This window comes from Sinohyriopsis cumingii, chromosome 6 (genome assembly GCF_028554795.1).
Source record: "Sinohyriopsis cumingii isolate HCF-2022 chromosome 6, ASM2855479v2, whole genome shotgun sequence".
Classification (NCBI taxonomy): Eukaryota; Metazoa; Mollusca; class Bivalvia; order Unionida; family Unionidae; genus Sinohyriopsis; species Sinohyriopsis cumingii.
The window spans coordinates 70,145,054-70,165,180 of NC_142966.1; the positions used below are offsets into that span (position 1 = coordinate 70,145,054).

The 20,127-nt window shown below is 35.5% G+C and overlaps 1 protein-coding gene across 2 annotated transcripts in view; it reads left to right on the forward strand.

The window, feature by feature from the left end:
- Nucleotides 1-20,127, forward strand: part of LOC149797161 (protein GDAP2 homolog) — an 87,231-nt gene that overhangs the window by 14,968 nt on the left and 52,136 nt on the right. For both annotated transcript variants that reach the window (XM_089961835.1, XM_089961836.1), the window contains 3 exons: nt 9,588-9,809; nt 14,657-14,799; nt 16,191-16,344. In XM_089961835.1, the coding sequence (XP_089817961.1) occupies nt 9,628-9,809; nt 14,657-14,799; nt 16,191-16,344 (479 nt within the window). In that variant the 5' untranslated portion in view covers nt 9,588-9,627. The remainder of the gene's footprint in view (nt 1-9,587; nt 9,810-14,656; nt 14,800-16,190; nt 16,345-20,127) is intronic.

Consider the following 20,127-nt stretch of genomic DNA (forward strand, 5'->3'; position numbering starts at 1 on the left):
GATTTTAATAATTCCAGGAGATAAGCTATCATTCATTATTTGTGGTTATAGAGTATTTGAACAAGTGGGAAAACATAATGACTAAAAAAATCGCATAGATTTTTTGTGAGTACCTTATGTGCAACATCGGACATGTCAACAGGGCTAGAAAAATCCATCATCTTGGACAGCTAAAATATAATGTTGGGCAACCATTTTTCTCACTGTGAAAGCCCAGTTCAGCAACCTGAAGTGTTATTTAAAAAATTAGCATTTTAAAAGTTATGATGGAATTTTATATATTTTCCAGAAACAAACAACTGATCATGGAATTATTCCTCTGGGTACCTACAGGTGCATGTCCAAATTTTCTTGATATAATTCTGTTGTTGAGTGTTGGGTGATTGCTCTGAGTATGATATAATTCTGTTGTTGAGTGTTGGGTGATTGCTCTGAGTACAATATAATTCTGTTGTTGAGTGTTGGGTGATGCTCTCAGTACCCTAAGATCCTCAGTGATGGTTACTCATTATCTGTTGAAGTAATCAAAGACCATACTAATAGTCCCTCAAGGTGAACCCTTAAAGAAACAAGACTCTTGAGTGTTCATCTTTTGTCAACACACCAGCTTATGGAAGAAGTATCTTTCATCTTGGACTTAGTTTATCCAATGCCTATGATCTTGTATTCCATTTCATCATTGGTCAGTTGAAGAAATCAACACAAGTGGTAGAGCATGTGACAGTTGCTTCTGTTGGCTAACATTAGCTTAAGGAGTATGGCAAGTTTAAATAATCAAACCAATCACAGCTATTGTTGCATACTATATTGGCTTGATGGCAGATTGAAGACAGTATAAATAGTATCTAATCAATGATAATGTGAATAATAATGATGTAAACTCAGACAAACATAAAATGTGGACATGGTTAATGTCAGGGGTGGTCAGCTAGTACATGTAAGAACCGGTGGACAGCATAAAAAGGAAATTGTTAGATTATATTTTAATTTTTGTTCTTGAATAGATTAAATAAGTGTGTAAAATTGTGTGACATGTTCCATTAGCAGGACTGATGGTGGGTTAAAAGTATTGTGTGCAATTAGAACTAACTACATGCGTGATAAAAGTTGCTGAATAATTTTGATTAGGGTAATCTTGGGGGCAGTAATCTATCAGGCAACAAAAATAATCTGCTGGGCAACCAGATATTCCGAGCTGATTGCCTAGGAACAACCATGGATAATCAAAAACGTTCAAGTCAGTAATTGGTCAGTTGTGTGTGTAATTTGGATTTTTAACATGGCTTTAAAAAAATTCAGTCATATCACTACGATGTCTGCAGTGTAGCAATTTATAGTGATGTCTAACACTGTCCCACCCAGTCACATTATCCTAACACTGGGTTGACCAATCCTAACACTAACATCTTAATGCTTAGTGCCAAGTGAGGCAGCTGCTAGCACCATTTTTATCAGTATTTGGTATGAATCTGCCAGGGCTCAAAACCATGACCTACTGCATCCAAGGCAGATTCTTTAACCACTTAGGCCACCGGAGTGGTTAATTGGTCATTTGAGCTCATCTGTTGGTCATGTCCATATATATATATATATATATATATATATATATATATATATATATATATATATATATATATATATATACACACACACACACACATATCCATGATCTTAGTAAATCCATTAAAAAATTCCTTTACCACTCTTTTAGTTTGCAAACATTGCAACTTTGGTAAACAAATGCAAGATGTTTTAAATACTTCTTTTACTAAAATATAAACTGATTTTGATATTTGAATATTTGTTTTACTTTTCAAGTATCTTTTCTGCTTATATATTCACTAAACTGAAGTAACAATGTGATTCATAATAGAGTCTTTTGTTAGGTTTGTACAAATGACATTGCTATATGATCTTAACATACTTGTATCTGAACCATTAAGCATATGAACCAGAAATCATTTTCTTTTTTGCAACTCATCTGTGATGTGGTGGGTTGAACTTGGGCAAACTAATAATTAGATCTGTTGGCAAAGAAAAGAAAGCAGTTATTTGATTTGTTCAATTGTAAATTAAAACATATTGAAGGATTACAGTTTTGAACATAACTATACTAGGTTACTGTAAGTAAGCTTACTATGATACAAAACTTCAAGTTAGATTTAAATAGACATTCATTCAGTTCATACAACTTCATACAACTGTGTCAACTTTTACTTAGAAAAAGACTCTTAATTCATGTGTTAAATATTGTATTTGTTGATGTACTGGACATAAATCTTGCATGAAATATTTGCAGTTTATATCGAAGAACAGTGGAGGTGTCATAATAATAAATGGACACAGATGTTAATCAGTAGATACTATGTCATACACTGAGACAGAGAGCATTCGAATGGAGCACCATACAAGTATGTAAGGCTGCAGTTACGTGGAGATACTTTGATACCCTCTGTCTGTACAGCCATGTGTTAGGCCATTCTGTCAACACCATACAAGTATGAAAGGCCATGTTTAATCCCAAATTGTATCTCCAGACCTTACCTGAGGATACTGTAATACTCTCTGTCAGTTCAGCCATCTGTCAGCACCATACAAGTATGTTAGGCTGCAGTTACTTGGAGATACTTTGATACCCTCTGTCTCTACAGCCATGTGTTAGGCCATCTGTCTGTCAACACCATACAAGTATGAAAGGCCATGTTTAATCCTATATTGTATGTCCAGACTTTAGCAGAGGATACTTTAATACCCTCTGTCTGTCCAGCCATCTGTCAGCACTATACAAGTATGTAAGGCCATGTTTAATCTCAAGTTATTACCACACATTAGCAGTGATACTGTGATACACTTTCTTTGTGTAGCTACCTTAAAGGCCTGTCTCTTGGCACCATACATGTATGTAGGGCTGTGTTTATTCTCAAGTAGTTATCCCCACACTTATTTAAATATCTTAGACCAATAAATTAGTGGTATTACATGATACTCTCTGTCTGTCATCTGTCTGTGAGCACCATACAAGTATGATATACTGTGTTTAATATCAAGTTGTTATTCCCACACTTTAACAGAACAATTTGATAGCCTTTGTCTATCCAGGCATATGTCTCTGAGCACCATACAAGTATGTATAGCTGTGTTTAATCTTAAATTGTTACCCCATGCATTAGCAGAGATACTTTGATGCCCTCTGTCTGCCCATTGTTAAGTAGACAAGAGATCAGTATGCCATATAATTGATAAAGTTTTCAAACTGTCAATCTTCAAAAAGTCATGGTTAAGAAAGGGACTCTACAATATAACTCGTCAACAAGTGAAAAGCAAAATGAAATGTTGACAACTTGTTCAAACAGCTGGAGATAGTAGTAAAGATTTTTAAAATTCATATGTAATAAATAAATTAATGAAAATTCCAGTACTACAACAATATTATATAATACTCATAACGTTACTAGGCTAGTCAGACATGATGGTATTATTTCATAAATTTTAAAATTACAAGACAGGTCAGAATTGTGGGTATTACTATATTTCACATATATTTTTAAATTCTGGATAATTCATAAAAATCACCGGACCACCTTTGCAGAGAAATGATAACATTAAAATTAAAAATTAAAAGATAACTAGACCAGTTGGACTAGAGAGCATTGTTTTTTTTAAATGAAATTACAAGACCAGTAAGATTCAGAAAGCAAATGATTTACAAATTAAAATTCTTAAACCAACTAGAGGAATATATTTTACAAATTAAAATTACAAGACCAGCTAGATTTGAGATTCAGGAATTAAATAGTCCTCATATACTCATACATTGACAAAAGCAATAAAAGTATCAACAACTCATTGGTAGACATTTTAGAAGGTGGTCTTTTCTTGTAAATAACTACTTTGTGCAGTAACATGTTGAATGAGGCTGTTAAACTGCCTAATGCTGAATGGCAAATGGTATTTACAATATCTTTTGTCACTGATATATAAAAAGAACAAGGTCTGTAACATTTGAGGACTGTGATAGAGCTGTAATAGTTGTTGCTAGGTTGTACAGTTGGTTTGCTTTGCAAAGTTTCAGATTTTGATCTTGGTTCAGGTTTTGCTGTTGGACTTTGTGCATGTTCTTTCATTTTGTTTTAATATTGTACAGTTTGGTTTGTTCAGTTTTGTTTTTATGGCACAGAACTGAAGTAGGATATTTAGTGCCAAGGCAATTGGAGTACTTGGATAGTTGGTTTTGGCAATCATCCAGTTTGTAATTGACATATTTGATACTGGGACCCTAGGTGGCAGAGTGGTCTAAAGCACTTGCCTTTACTGATCACTGCCCTTGCACCTCTATCTATCTGGGTCCGGGTTTTGGGTTTGGCCAATGTGGGTAAGTGGGAAAGCTTGCCAGTAGCTTCCTGTGGGTCTGTGATTCTTACCCAGGTTCTTCCTCCACCAGTTAAACTGGGGAAGATCACAAATACATGTGATACCTTTCCCTTTTCAATGTAATGTGTTCATATTCAATTTGCTGTTCCTTTAATTCCTTTTAGACTGTCTTCCTCCATTTGTTCAAGATCATCATTTGTTTGTTGTAATTAATTTTGCCCAGTCCACTGTTAAATTAAAAATCTTTTCACACCTGTTGTTGGTCAAATAAGTGTTTCTTATTCATCTGTTAATTTCTTTTCCAGCATTTTGCGTGCTGCCTCCATTCCAAATGTTTCTTCTCATTTGGTTAAGCTTTCCTCCACAATGCTTTTCATCTCTGGCTGTAGTATATTCTCTTTGTGCTTTTCCTGTGCTTGTGAAATTTATATCACTTTGTATCTGGTCTCCATTGATTTGCTTGGCAGGCTGAGTGAAAAGTTCTTAAATTCCTCTATCTGATTAGGATGTTTGCTTTTTATATGCTGTGTCAAATTCCACTTGCCAAGTGAGGCAATAAGGGCAATATTTATGCAGATTAACTGACTATTTGCAGTAGGTGGCTAATAATGCATGTAACTGATTGACAAGGAATGTAACTAGTTAACACAGAATGTAAAAAAATGTTGACCAAAACCACAAAATGTCATTGAGTTGGAAAACAAAAACCATCCGTACATCTTAACTGTGTATAGGAAGTTAAAGAGTTATGGTTAAAATCAAACACAGCTGCCCAATGTCCCCTCCCATGGGTCTGAGTTGTTGGGGCTTGACCTTCCACCCAGTTATCGTTGTTACAGCCAGGATATGGAGAGAGGATGGAATGTAATATCCAGTGAACAATGAGTACATTGCCATTTTCTCTGATTGGCTTGCTTCCTATACATTGTAATTCGGACATTAAATTTGCCATTCTGTTTGCTTGTTTGGCTTATTTTTCTGTAATAATATATGGAAGGGCACAGGTTCGAACCCCTGCCGAGTCATAACATATGACATAAAAATGGTACTAACAGCTACCTCGCTTGGCACTCAGCATTAAGAGGTTAGTGTTAGGACTGGTCGGCCTGGTGTCAGGATAATGTGACTGGGTGGGACATCATGCTACATGTCGGTGGCATGATGCCCCAGTGCTAGACATCACTATAAACTTCCACACTGCAGACGTTGTAGCGATATGACTGAAAAATTGTTAAAGCTACGTTAAAAATCCAAATCACACACACACACACACGCACACTGTAAAAATAGAGGTAAATGAAACATTTGCTGTATAGTACCATTTCTGCTTTGTCACTATATATGCCATAGTTGTTGTAACGATGTATTCATTCATTCATTTGTTAATTGTAGGATTCACCCATTTGATAAAAGATTTATAGATGCATTATGTTTCAACGCTAAATGTGTATACACTGTACTACTGTTTCAGTTGAGTTTCTACTTGCTGGCAGTGTACATTGCATGATACCTTTTTAATTGTATGGCTTGTGGAGAAGAACAATGGGGTTTGTGAATCAGTTGATTATGTGACATGTTATTATCTAATTTGTATTATACTTGATTATTTCATCATATAATAGATTGTTTCTTAATGCAGCAAATGGTTTTAATTCTTATCATATCGAAAAACAAAGTTGTTTCTAATGATCTAGTTTTTATAGACTTTTCTGTAAGATTTATTGCAAGTATTTTATCCATGATAGTATGGTTCTAGCTTTCCATAAATCTGTTGTTCTTTAAATTTGTGGTATTTGATACATGCACTGAATAGTTTGGCAAATAAATGGAAAATGGAGAGAAAATATTAACCATTTGGTTTGTTCTGTCATTAAATGGTTTGCTATAGACACCATTGAATGGGATTACGGTAATTCTGGTGGATTTGCCATTCCATATTTCACCTCATGATAATAACATACACAGTCTTGCCACAACATGAGCACGCAGGAACACATACAGGGCATTATGTAACAAAATTATTTGGCAGTTTTTCAACATAATTTTGGTCATTAGTTTCAATAGTTTAAATATTTGGCTTGTATAGCATGTTTTTTATTTTATGAATTTGGATAAGACTTGGTCATGGGATGGTTTCAAAATTTTACTACTTCTTCACCAATTTCTTCTGACATTTATGAATTGCAGCAATGTTTTATTGCTTGTTTAAATAGAGTTATATTTGGTATGCTGGCATGATGTATCAAATTCTTGAAGAAATATAGTTGTCTTTCTTTTAATGAATTCAAAGTTCCTATTTTCGAATATTCATTGCAAGTCTGTCAATAGGACATTTCTGGATTGAGCTTGTCAAATTATAAAGATGCTAACTCTTAACAAAGCTGATAATTTTTAATCTAATTTGCATTGAACCATGCTGATAACTGTTAATCTAATTTGCACTGAACCATCAACAAACACTAATAATTTATTTTTGTGTCTATCATCAATGCATTGTACATATTGTTGTTCAGTCCAAGGCAAACAATAGACAACAAAAACTTGCTCACTCAGCTGACATACACACCAATGCACTGAACAATGCCATTGTTGAAATAAGTTACCTTTAATAAATTAAGTGACCTTGATGCATGTACATGTACACGTTGAAGTATATTTATAGTCTAACTTTTCTTACATTATTCTTTAAAATAAATTTTGCGTTGAATTTAGACAGATCATAATCTATGATGGGATGATTAAAATAATTAGTATACCTCCTTGTTAAGGGAATTGTTATTGATTAACTTTTACTCATGTTCTTCAGATATTCATTCTGGTATTGTGTCAATTTTCTTATAATGTATGTATAAATGCTTTGTTCTCTGCACAAAATTCAATGTTGATTTCACAATTGATGTGCTTTATGTGTATTCCACTTAATATATGCATCAATTTAATTTGGCAACTGTGTTATTAAAGCCCATAGTTTTTCACACACATACACACACATACACACACACACACGCACACACACACACACACACACACACACACACATCCTTTGTCTGGCAGATGACATGTATACAACATTTTCCTCAGTTAGCTGACTTGTTTCATTTGTATGCAACATTTTCCTCAGTTAGCTGACTTGTTTTATATGTATGCAACATTTTCCTCAATTAACTGACTTGTTTCATTATTGCATGGTGTGTTATATAACCAGATAACACAATATAGTACTTTGTGAACTCTGACCATGTTATAGTAGGGTGTGCCTGTGCATGTATTTTCCAAGACTTTATATATTTGGTCAGAAAATTAAAGAAACTCCTTATTATTCAACTTTAAGTAACATTACATTTTTGCCATTTATTGAAAGAGAAATTTGAATACAGTGCATATCAATTGCAGTAATTATTTTGTAAGTTTTTCCTGTAGCAGATGAATGATCTAGCAACAGAACATAACAAAACTTAATAGGATAGGCAATAGAAAGGATATGTTTTGGGCATACCAAATTCAGTCTGTATTTTGCCCTAATCTTTTTCACAGCAGTAGCTTAGAACTGATGACATACAAAACTTAGAAATCGTTAGTATTGTATAACAGAATTAGGATTCAAAAGGGCATTAAAATTTGTGCATTGGTTCAAAATCACTAAAAGTTGGTGGCCAAATATTATATTTCACTAGAAATGGAAGCAATTTTCTCCAAGAAACAAATAATGCAATTAACAATTATGAGTGTTGTCTCCAGACCACTGTTATGGGCAGGTTGATGCTTGACGGGACATTTAAAACAAGGCAAGTCTCTTTTGCTGGCAATACTATGAAAAGGGAATTTGTTTTATGCACACCACTTGTTTATTTAAGGTAATATTTAGACTTGTTGGTGCTCTATATGCCAAGTTGATGCACTAGATGCCAAGTTGATGCACTAGATGCCACGTTGGTCCTCTAGATGCCAAGTTGGTGCTCAAGATGCCAAGTTGATGCATTAGATGCCAAGTTGATGCACTAGATGCCACGTTGGTCCTCTAGATGCCAAGTTGGTGCTCAAGATGCCAAGTTGATGCATTAGATGCCAGATTGATGCACTAGATGCCGAGTTGATGCACTAGATGCCAAGTTGGTGCTCTAGATGCCATGTTGTTGCACAAGATGCCAAATTGATCCACTAGATGCCAAGTTGATGCACTAGATGCCAAGTTGGTCCTCTAGATGCCAAGTTGGTGCTCAAGATGCCAAGTTGATGCATTATATGCCAGGTTGATGCACTAGATGCCATGTTGTGCACTAGATTCCAAGTTGATGCAATAGTTGCCAAGTTGATGCACTAGATGCCAAGTTGGTTCTCTAGATGCCAAGTTGATGCACTAGTTGCCAAGTTGATGCATTAGATGCCAAGTTGGTGCATTAGTTGATGTGCTAGATCTACATTGATGCACTAGTTGCCAAGTTGATGCTCAGGCTGATAAGTTGATGCTCAGGCTGATAAGTTGATGCACTTGATGCAAAGTTGAATGTTAATATGTGTCACATATTAAATTCCAGAGTATTAAGATTGGGTGACCCCTAAGGAGGGTAAGGTGCATGCCACAGAGGTCAGAGCACCACCAAAGGAGAGAATGATGCAGTACCTTCTAAGACAGGCTAGGGAGAATTCTGATTATTTATTTTGGTAAAAGATGGATACAGTTGTTCACTTAATTTATTTCACATTTACTGTAGCAAAGATAGATTTTGCATATTGCAGCCATTAATTGTTGAAAATCATCATAAATGCTGTGCAGTCAACATGATTAAATACAGAATTATGTTATTACAGTCAGAGCCATGGCAGACAATGTGTTGCCTGGTCAACAAGACTAAATACAGGACGATATCAGTCATATCAGGACCATAACAGAGTGTCTACATGGTTAAATACAAAACAGTGTCAGTCTTATCAGAGCCATGGTAGTGAGTGTGCTGCGTTATGTTCATGATTAAATAAATAAGTATGTCAGTCCAGTCAAGGCCATGGCAGACTGCTGCTTTGTCTGCATAACTAAATCAGTCCAGTCAGAATGATGGCAGACTGTGTGCTGCGTTGTCTACATGACTAAATAAAGAATTATATCAGTCCAGTCAGAACCATGGCATATCACAGAATTTTAATGTTACAAAATCTTTCCATATGGATCATATAGAAAATAAATTTGTTTGTAATATTTATTTCCTTTTTTACTTCAGGAACATATATTCTCAGATGCACTAAGTAGGTAAGCCTGAAATGGAGAATAGTGAGAATGCTTTTGACCCCTTAGGGTGCAGGGATGAGACCGTTCTGATTGAGAACCTTACTAGATGGAATATGACTCAACTGCCCGAGCAAAATGATAAATCTGAAGCTGAAGAGTTACCTACATCTCCCTTTCCATGGAGAAATGACTTAAATAGAAAGATAATACTTTGGTAAGTAAATCGATTTTATCATGTGTGGAGACATTGTCATGTAGTTAGCATTAATTAAGATGTGATCATGTCACCATCTATCTTTTTCTGCCTATACTGCCCTACTCCTAGTAGAAAAAACAAGCTGACTGAATCTCTCTTTTTGGAGCAGTTTCTGAATCTCTTGGAGTATGGAAATTCGATAGGTGGCAACCTGATTATTCTTGGAGTTTCAACTTTCACTTTGAAAGTCCCGGAATCCCAACCACATAAAAACTCCTAGATTCCATTAATGTTTTCAACCTCAAAAGTCAGTTAACCAACCCACCCATAAACATGGTCACATTTTAGACTGGATTCTTCATAGACATGATGATAACATTCTACGGTCATCCCAGGTATCCCACAAACTTGCATCAGATCACCTCTGCATTATATGCCTTCTTGATGTATCAGTCCCTAACACTCCACCTTTATCTGCTTCTAGAAAAACCTCCGTATGATAAATAGAATCAAGCTAAAGCATGACATCCAAGCAAACCTAACAACCTGCTTACCTCCTACAGCAGAACAACTCGATAACTGCTTGCGTTCATTGCTTGACAAGCATGCCCCAGCTACCAAGTGCAGAGTATCAATTCAGAAGTGTTCTCCATGGTATAGCAGTGTTAGGGACCAGCTTCGCACTGCTAAAAGAGACCGCCATAAAGCTGAGAGGCTTTGACTTTCCACCAGACTCACTATTCATAAGCAAATCTATGAAGCCGCTAAGAAGAATGTCACAAATATAGTCCATGCAGCAAAATCAGCCCACTACAGTACTAAGATCTTGGAAAGTTCCATCTGCAAAGAGCTCCTCGAGATTACTAACAAGCTAATGTCAAGGAATAAATGTACACCACTTCCAACTACCTTCTCCCTAGTCGACCTTCAGGACATGTTTGCAGATTTCTTCCGTGACAAAGTACAAACCATTAGAGATAAGCTTGACACCACAATTTCAATTGACTCATCATCACCACACAGTTGGGATACAGAATTTCAGCGGCAACCATTAGCAGCATTTGAACCTGTCTTCATGGATTTTGTACATACAATCTTGATGAAGAGTGCACCAAAGTCATGTGAACTTGATCCAGTCCCAACACCACTGCTGCTTGAGTGCTTAGATCCAGTATTGCCTTCACTAACTGATGTTATTAATACCTCTCTCATCTGGGGAATTCCCATCATTTTTCAAAACTGCCACTGTAAAGCCTCTGCTGAAGAAACCAACACTAGACCATAACAATTTAAAGAACTACTGCCCAGTTTCTAATCTCCCGTTCATATCAAAAAATCTTAGAAAAGGTTGTTCTATCCCAGCTTGTATCTTATCTGAATTCTTTTTAGCAATGTACAATCTGCATATCACCCTTGCTACAGTACTGAAACTAGTCTTCTAAGAGTAGTTAATGACATTCTCTCTGCTTTGGATAGCGGAAAGATTACGGTCCTCACCCTCCTTGATTTTTATGCAGCATTTGACACAATAGACCATGATATATTACTTTACCATCTCCAGCATGTATTTGGCATTCATGATACAGCCTTACTGTGGTTCAAGTCCTACTTGGTCAACAGGACACAAATTGTGTCTGCAAATGGAATACACTCAAACCCAGTTGATCTATGTTGTGGTGTTCCACAGGGGTAAGTTCTTGGACCTGTTCTCTTCATTCTATACACTCAGCCACTCTCAAGTGTCATAGATCATCATCCAGTGTCTCACCAATTGTACACTGATGACACCCAAATATACAAATCTAGCCGCCCAACTGAAGTTGATGCTACCATCCAAGGTGTAGAGAGGTGCATTTCTGATGTGAAATCATGGGTGACACATAACAAGCTGAAGATGAATGATGATAAAACTGAGGCTATTCTGATCACAACACAAAGACTTTCTCATTCACATCCTTTACCTAGAATAATAAATATCAGCACCACCAACATTAAATTCACACAATCAGTACAAAGCCTAGATGTTACTCTGGACAGTACTCTCACATTGCACCAACATGTCATGAACATATGCAAGGCTGCATATCTTGAGCTGAGACACATCAGCTCCATTTGTAAATATCTTTCAGTTGATGCCATTAAAACACTTGTGTGTTCATTAGTACTTTCAAGACTGGACTATTGTAACTCAATTATGTCTGGTTCATCGCAATATCTACTCCAGAAACTACAAAAAGTTCAAAACACAGCTGCTCAGATCATACTTAGAGTACTACGATTAGAGCACACCTCCCCGCTGCTCTGTACCCTACACTGTCTATCCATTTGATCCAGAATCAAACACAAAATTTGTTCTCTGTGCTATGTTTCACTGACGGACTCCAGTCCAACATACCTATCCGACCTTTATACCAGGGCCCAGCAATGTGGAATGAATTGCCCACTGAACGTAGACACAAAGACAATGATCCCATTCAAGAGTGCTCTTAAATCTCACTTATTTCGACTGCAAGCCCAAACTTAAAGACCTAATGTTTCCTACCTTAAATATTTTCAGTATGTATTTTATGTTTTCTAATTTCATGGTGTTTGTTTTTTGTTGTTGTTGTTTTAGGGTTTAACGCCATTTTTCAGCACAAGAGAGGTTATACATGGCGGCCAGTATTAATAGTGGAGGAAGAACCTGGGAAAGCCCCAGAAAGAACCACTGACCCACGAGAAGCTACCGGCAAGCTTTCTCACATATCCACATTGGCCGAGCCCGAGACTCGAACCTACGCAGACAGCGGTGAAATGGCAGTGATCCATGATGGAGAGCACTTTAGACCACTCGGCCACTCTGGGCCCCTGTTTGTTTTTTGTAATCATATCATTATATATGCTTCTTATATTATAGGTTTTGTCTAATGTTGTAAAGCGTTTAGAGCTTCTAAACATTCGGCACTATACAAAGTCCTCATTATTTTTATTATTATTATTATGATTATTATTATTATTATTATTAATATTATTATCTGAAATCTACATTTATTGTCATATTTTGTAACATTGTTAGATCATTTTTTTTTACTTGTGTCAGTGTTCACAATATCACTGATATAAACATAAAATAGATCTATAATTTGGTAAGTAAATAGATTTTATCATGTGGGGAGACATCGTCAGGTAGGTAGCATTTATTAAGATGTGATCATGTCAACATCTATTCTGAAATCTACATTTATTGTTATATTTTGTAACATTGTTAGATGAAAAATTTTACTTGTGTCAGTGTCCAAGTATATTTCAGTATGGTAATTGGTTCACAACATAAAATAGATCTAACAGTGATGTATGAAGACAACAGTAAATATATCTGTATAAAATTGAAATGTTATTCTTGTTCCTATGAAAAGAAAAAAATGATCAACCAGGGGTCAGCCTAGTTTTGAATTTTAGGGAGAAGTGATTTCTTCTTTTGAACAGACTCAATAGTGAGAAGAAAGAACTAACAGGGAGAAGTGGGAGCAAAGCAATAAATGTAATATATATGTGTGTGTGTGCGTGTGTGTGTGTGCTTTGGCGAAGATGAAGTTTACATTTTTTGGCCAACTTGGTTACCCACTTCACTTGGTAGCATTTCTTTCTTTGATATCCCTGTTTTCTTAGGACTTGTCATATACTGTGGACGTCAACCATCATGGTTCTTTTCTATTACTATATGGACCTTTCTTTGTAAATTTTTCAAGTGTCATGTTTATTCTGAAAAAAATATTTTGATATTTTTATAATTTCCATAAGAACTGACGTGGCAGTGCAATCATGTACCTTATGTATTCGCTTATAAGATAAGCCCAACTGCAAACTGCACAGACCCAGATCTGGGCCTGCAGTTTGTTAGGAGTAATCAGTGCAACAAATAATATAGACCCTGATCTACAGGCGCACTAAGATACAGCAGCTCTTGATCTTTTTTGTTTGCAGTTTGACTTGACTTATAAATGAATATACACATGTAATGATAGCTCTGGTTTTGGGAAGATGATGACTGTCTCTACTCCTAAGGTTCAGTTCTGTTAAAATGAATACCTCTGACAGAAGTACAGTTACCATAGATCACAGAAAAATTTCAGGAGAGGGAATGATAGTGTTAATTAAACTCTGTATAAAAATTCAGAATATTTCTTTCATATTCAATACAAAGCTCTGGGTTTCTAATGGAAAATTGCCAAGCAAAATTTCCATCTTTTCTCAAGCTGTTTTATGATCAGTTTTCTAGCAGTGACTTCAAAGTGCAATTTGTTTTCAGTCATGCAGTGTCAAAAGCTAAGTATTAGATTAAGCTTGACTGAAAATGAATTCTTATTTTACCATTATATTTGCTTCACAAAATAATACTTCATCATTTTGCAATTTAATAACACAAAGGTACAATTCTTCCTGACTATAACACTGTCCATGGGAGCTGTAACATATGCCATCTTAAGTGAGACAGCCTTATCATGAATTAATATTGAAGTTATTGTGTTATTTTCCCAGTCATTCATGAAATGTAGTAAATATTTGCATGTCAGACTTAGCTGCTGGTCCGGTCCTTGGCTTATGTGGACCTGGGCAGTGTAGCGTCCATTCTGGTCTTGGATCAGTGAGTCAGAAGTGAAATTTTCAGGCCCTGGTCCCATATAATACATATGGTTAAGGATCGCATTATGCAGGTTTTATTTCTCATTATAATGGAACCCAATATAAGGTGAACTTGCCGATATCACAGTCCACTTTTATGGCTTGAATAGCAGTATAGTGAAAGCAGGATGTGGGTTTACAAGATTTGTAGTTTGATGCATTTATTGCCTACACTATGTTTTATTTATTTTTGTATTTGTCAGGCATGGAGACATCACTGTCCTGAATACTGATGCCATTGTCCACTCTTCAAATGAGCGAATGACTGATAAATATCATGCAACCAAGATCCTTTTTAGAAAAGCTGGACCCAAGCTGGAGGAAGACATCAGGAAAAATATTAGAAGTTTGTATAAATGTGATCTGGTTTGTATATTTGACTGTTGCTTTAATACATTGTCATGAATGGATGGATTTATTGGAAGGAATTGTGCAGTGTAAGGATACTGTTATATAACTGTGTGTGATAAATCAGGAATGTCAGAATTATGAATCAGTCTAGGTTGATAGATTTATGTATGTACATATTTTCAATTCAAGAAGAATTACTAAAGGAACAATAGCGTCATTTCACAATTTTTTTCTATCCACAATGATATTTTGCCATGCCACAAAAGCATGTCATAATGTCTTGCTCCCAAATTTCCAGTATCATTAGGGTTCAGAAGTACAGAAAGTAATTTTATTTAGTTTAGAAACTTACTTTGAAATTTTGGGAAAGTCATAATCTTACTCTTTTTATCCTTATATGTTTAATTTTCTTTCAATATAATAGTGTTTCCATTGTTATTACATGTATTACTTGTTTATTGATGTACCACTACCATTGTTCCATACATTTACCATATTTAGTTTCTTGTTTGTGATTTTTGAAGGACTTCATGGACTGAAACCAAAATTAGTATGGTGCTTAATATATAGAAACTGTAGATCTAGGTTTATTTTTCAAGATAAAGGTTGATTTTCACCCATTTTTTTTAAAGATTTGTATGAGTTATGACATTAGTTTTCTCCTGTATCACAAATGTGATTTGGACACGGTAACATTTTTAATTTTGAAGGTCCTTATGGAGTGAAACTAAATTTTGTGTGTGTGTGTGTATGTATTTTGGGTTTTTAACATCGCTTTAATATCACTATTATGTCTGCAGTGTGGCAGTTGATAGTTATGTCTAGCAATGGGGCATCATGCAGCAGACAGTGCAGCACAGTGTCCGATCCAGTCGCATTATCCTGACACCAGGCCAACCAGTCCTAATACTAACCTCTTAATGCTGAGTGCCATGCGATGGTAGCTGCTAGTACCATTTGTATGTCTTATGGTATGACTCGGCTTAGGTTTGAACCTGTGACCTCCTATATCCAAGGCAGACACTCTAACAAGTAGGCTACTGGAGCAGTTGCAAATTTTGGAATGTGGCTTTAATATCAATAATGTTAAATTCACTTTTCATCTTTTTCATCAAAGGTTGAGTGAGGTATGTCCCCTAATTTGCCATTGCATCTGGAACTATGCTTCCTATAATTGTATCCTATTGGCAAGGACATGAGTGTCCTGTGGACATGTTAACTTTATTGTTGTAAAAACATTGTAAGATTTGCTTTTTTCCATGCAGTTTACTTTTCCAATATAAAACCCAAAATTATACTTACAAACTAACTTTCTAGTTTTAAAAACTTTTCGGATTTGCTGATTTATAATGCAGTTTGGTTACCAAATATTTTCTTTTTGTGCAGTTTGCAAAACTGGAGAGGCGAAGTTGACAGAGGGGTATGGTCTGCTCGCAAGATACGTGATTCACACAGTTGGACCTCGGTACAATATCAAATATGTCACTGCCGCAGAAGGGGCTCTTTACAGCTGTTACAGAAATGTACTCCAGCATGTGAGGTAAGGTGTAATTAGAAATTAATCTGGAATAAAAAGAAATCAGTATGCAGTTTTTGACCTGATGAGGTGTGTAAATTATCAAGATGTTCCTATAGTTGACATTCTAAAGTTTACTGTGCATACCAGCCTTTTGTGTGCCCAGTTGCTTTTTCGAGTCAGAATAGCCAGCTTAGGCATAATTACTTGTGAGGACACAATGTATTTACTTATGCAAAACATACTTTTGCATTATTCAGTGCTCAAATATTTTTTTTAGACACAGGCCCAGGGCTGGTAACTTTTAAAAAAAAAAACAAGCCCTGACTGAAATTCCACAAGCCTGGACTACAGTTTCCATATTCCCAAAACTTTCCCCTTTTTTTCAAAAATTATTTGTTACACAGTATTGCATTTGCTTCAATTCAAAATATAAATTCAGTAGGGTTCAGTAGTGGGTTTGAAGGTAATGCAAGTGCCATTAGTGTTCATCATTGCACTCACCAGAGAATGGATGGTCCTGGTGTTCAAACATCTCTACTGGAATCTCTGAGTGAATCCAGGTCAGAATCAAGTTGACATGTGTCGGTAGGTTTGTAGTATGTGCAAAGAATTAATTGCCTCCCCCCCTTATTGTTTTGCTGGAATGCTTCACAAAGTGAAACTCCGTCGACCAGGATTTCTGAAACTTATTTCGTTGGGCGTTTGTGATAGCTAATTGCTTCCTGCATTGGCTTCAGAAATGAATCACGCTTCAACACTATTATGATAATTTAAATAATCATGCTTTGCATTTTATAGATGCAGTAAAATCTGATTTCAAAGAAACATTGCCGCTGTTCACAAGTCAAAATCTATTACACATATGGTTTAAACATTCTTATTCATAGAAATTATATGTAATAACTTTTTCTCCTACACACATCTAGTATCTCTTTGATTTACCTAGATTGGGTTGTTCCATGTCCTGATTGTACCTATGCAAATTTGCACAATGGAATGGACTCACCCACTGCAGTCTTCGAACACATCTCACTAGCTATTTTTGACAGCCAGTTAAGTTATATGGGAAATGATGGTTTGTACCTGTCCTCTTTGCCTTTTGATTGCTGCTATTTAAACTGCCCAGAAGGATAGTTTTACATCAGCTCCAATCATCACTGTTTTTATCATTTATACATGCTACATATACTGAAAGCAGTGGTTTTTATTTCTTCTTCTATTTTCAAAGATTACTGAAAATTGTGTTTTCTCAAAACACGACTATGTCAGGGGGTTTGGGAATACAAAATCATGTCTTTAGCTTGACATGCCTTGTTACAATTTAATTAAAATCATATCTCCACTTCACGTAGAACAGAGGTGATCTGATTGTAATCAAATTGCACTGTGTTATGGCAGGTATGTCAATATCTTGAAAATATTTCAACATTTCATCAACATGATCAAAGTTTTCTCTGGCAAATTTGATTATTTTATTTATTAATGAGCACCAAACTTAGAATACAGGACAGGCCGGATCTGAAATTAGAGGGGCTTCATGCATCAGACTTTAATTTTTTGAGCACTGCATTATTCAGAATCAAAACAGTTTAATAACACAAAGAAATTTGTGTTGTTTTGCATTTTACTGCTCAGGTCTGTGGAGAGAATGTACTCTGATGTATATTAATTATTATATAGGAAAATATGGGAAATACCTTGGATATTAATTATTACATGGAAAAGTATTGAAAATTATAATGTAGATGTTAATTATTACATGTGATGTATGGGAAATTATACCTTGGATATTAATGTACCATAGGAAATATTGGAAATGATATATTGGATATTAATGTAACATAGGAAATATTGGAAATGATATGTTGGATATTAATATTACTTGGGACAGTGGGGCCCTGAGTAGCCGAGTGGTCTAAAGTGCTCTCCGTTACGGATCACTGCCATCTCTCCTCTGTCTGCGTGGGTTTGAGTCTCGGATTTAGCCTATGTGGGTATGTGAGAAAGCTTGCCAGTAGCTTCTTGTGGGTCGGTGGTTCTTTCCGGGGTTTTCCCCGGGTTCTTCCTCCACCATTAATATTGGCCGCTATGTATAGCCTATCATGTGCTGAAAAATGACATTAAACCCTACAACAACAACAACAACAACTTGGGACAGTATGGCATTGTTATTTTTTAATATTAATTATTACATAGGAAAGTATTAGAAATGATGCTGTAGATATTAATTATTACACAGTACATATATGTAAAACAATACCTTGGATTTTAACTATTGCAAAGGAAAGTTTGGGAAATGATACCATGTTGCTTTATGTCCAAATAAAGAAATTCAGGAAAATTATTTAGAATGTACAAAAGTTTATGTTGAAAATCATATGTTCTTCTCACTTTTTCATTAAGCATTCCCACCATGTATCACTTTTATGAAGATCATAATTATGAATTGAAGCTGCAAAGATCATGGAGCTGTATTTAAGGAAGATGGCAATTTCTCATCAATTGAAGTTTAGTGTTGTCTTATATACTGTCATGACTCATGGTTATAAACTATATATTAACAGAAAGAAGCGAAATTTACAAGTTTAGTAAAATCAACAAAAAAATTGATTTCTCTAGGTTACAAAGTGAAATTTGAGAGACATGTACAGTATTGTGTATTAAATCCCAAATAATCCTAAATGTCCTAGCACAAGTCTAAAAGTATAGAATGTTCTGAATGAATTCCAGTAGTCTTGAAAGTTCTAATATGCCAATAGTATTGAATATCCTGATGTACCGCTTTGATGAAATCCCAAATATCTTTTAATGAATTCTCAGTAATTCCAAATTAATGCACTTACCTAAATGTCAATGAGCACTTAGCACTTCCAATTAATGATCTAAATAATTCTTCTACAATTAGATCTGAACACAACTATAAAGTTTTTAGCTCTACTGGTCAATGACCAGGAGAGCTTGTTGGATGGCCTCTTGTCTGTCATTCATCATATGTTGTCCTGTGTCCATCTGTCCATTTGCACAAGTTTGTTATCAGTACTCCTCCTATACTACTTGGAGGATTGCTATAAAATTTACACACAGATTCATCCCAAGATTTAGTTATTCCTGAAGGAAAATATTGCTGCTCAGGCATCCAGGATGGCTGACTAGTCAGCCATGTAAACAAATATTGTTGTCGCTACTCTTCCTGAATGGATGGTCATGTCAGCATAGGCCTGTTACTAAAAGATTTCCTTTTGATGTCTGGTTGTTCTGTTATGAAAATGATGCTGAGGTAGCCATCTTGAAAGTCTTATTATTGTTACCTAGTATCAAGAAAGGAAGGTCATATTGACATATGGTTTTCACCAGATGACTCCTTTTGCTGTCGAGTTGGTCCTAAATAAAAGTGGTTTTGATCAAATATCTTGAAAATCTTGTTATCACTACTCCTGAATGGATTATGATATCAACATGGTGGTTTCACGGAAAGATGTCTTATGTTGTCTACTTGGTTTTAAATGAAAATGGTGCTGATCTTTCAATATGGCCACCACAGCAGCCATATTGAAAATCTTGTTATATATTGAAAATCTTGTTATATATTGAAAATCTTGTTATTGTTTTTCACCCAAATGAAAAGTCATTTCAATATTGGATAAAACTTCTTATGATGTCTAAAATGAAATCGATTGCACTCAGACATCCAATATGGCCACCACATCAGCCATCTAGAAAATGTTGTTGCTGCGCCTCTTGAATGAATGCTCACTCCAACATGGGATTTTGACTACACAACTTTTATATCATCCAGTTGATCCT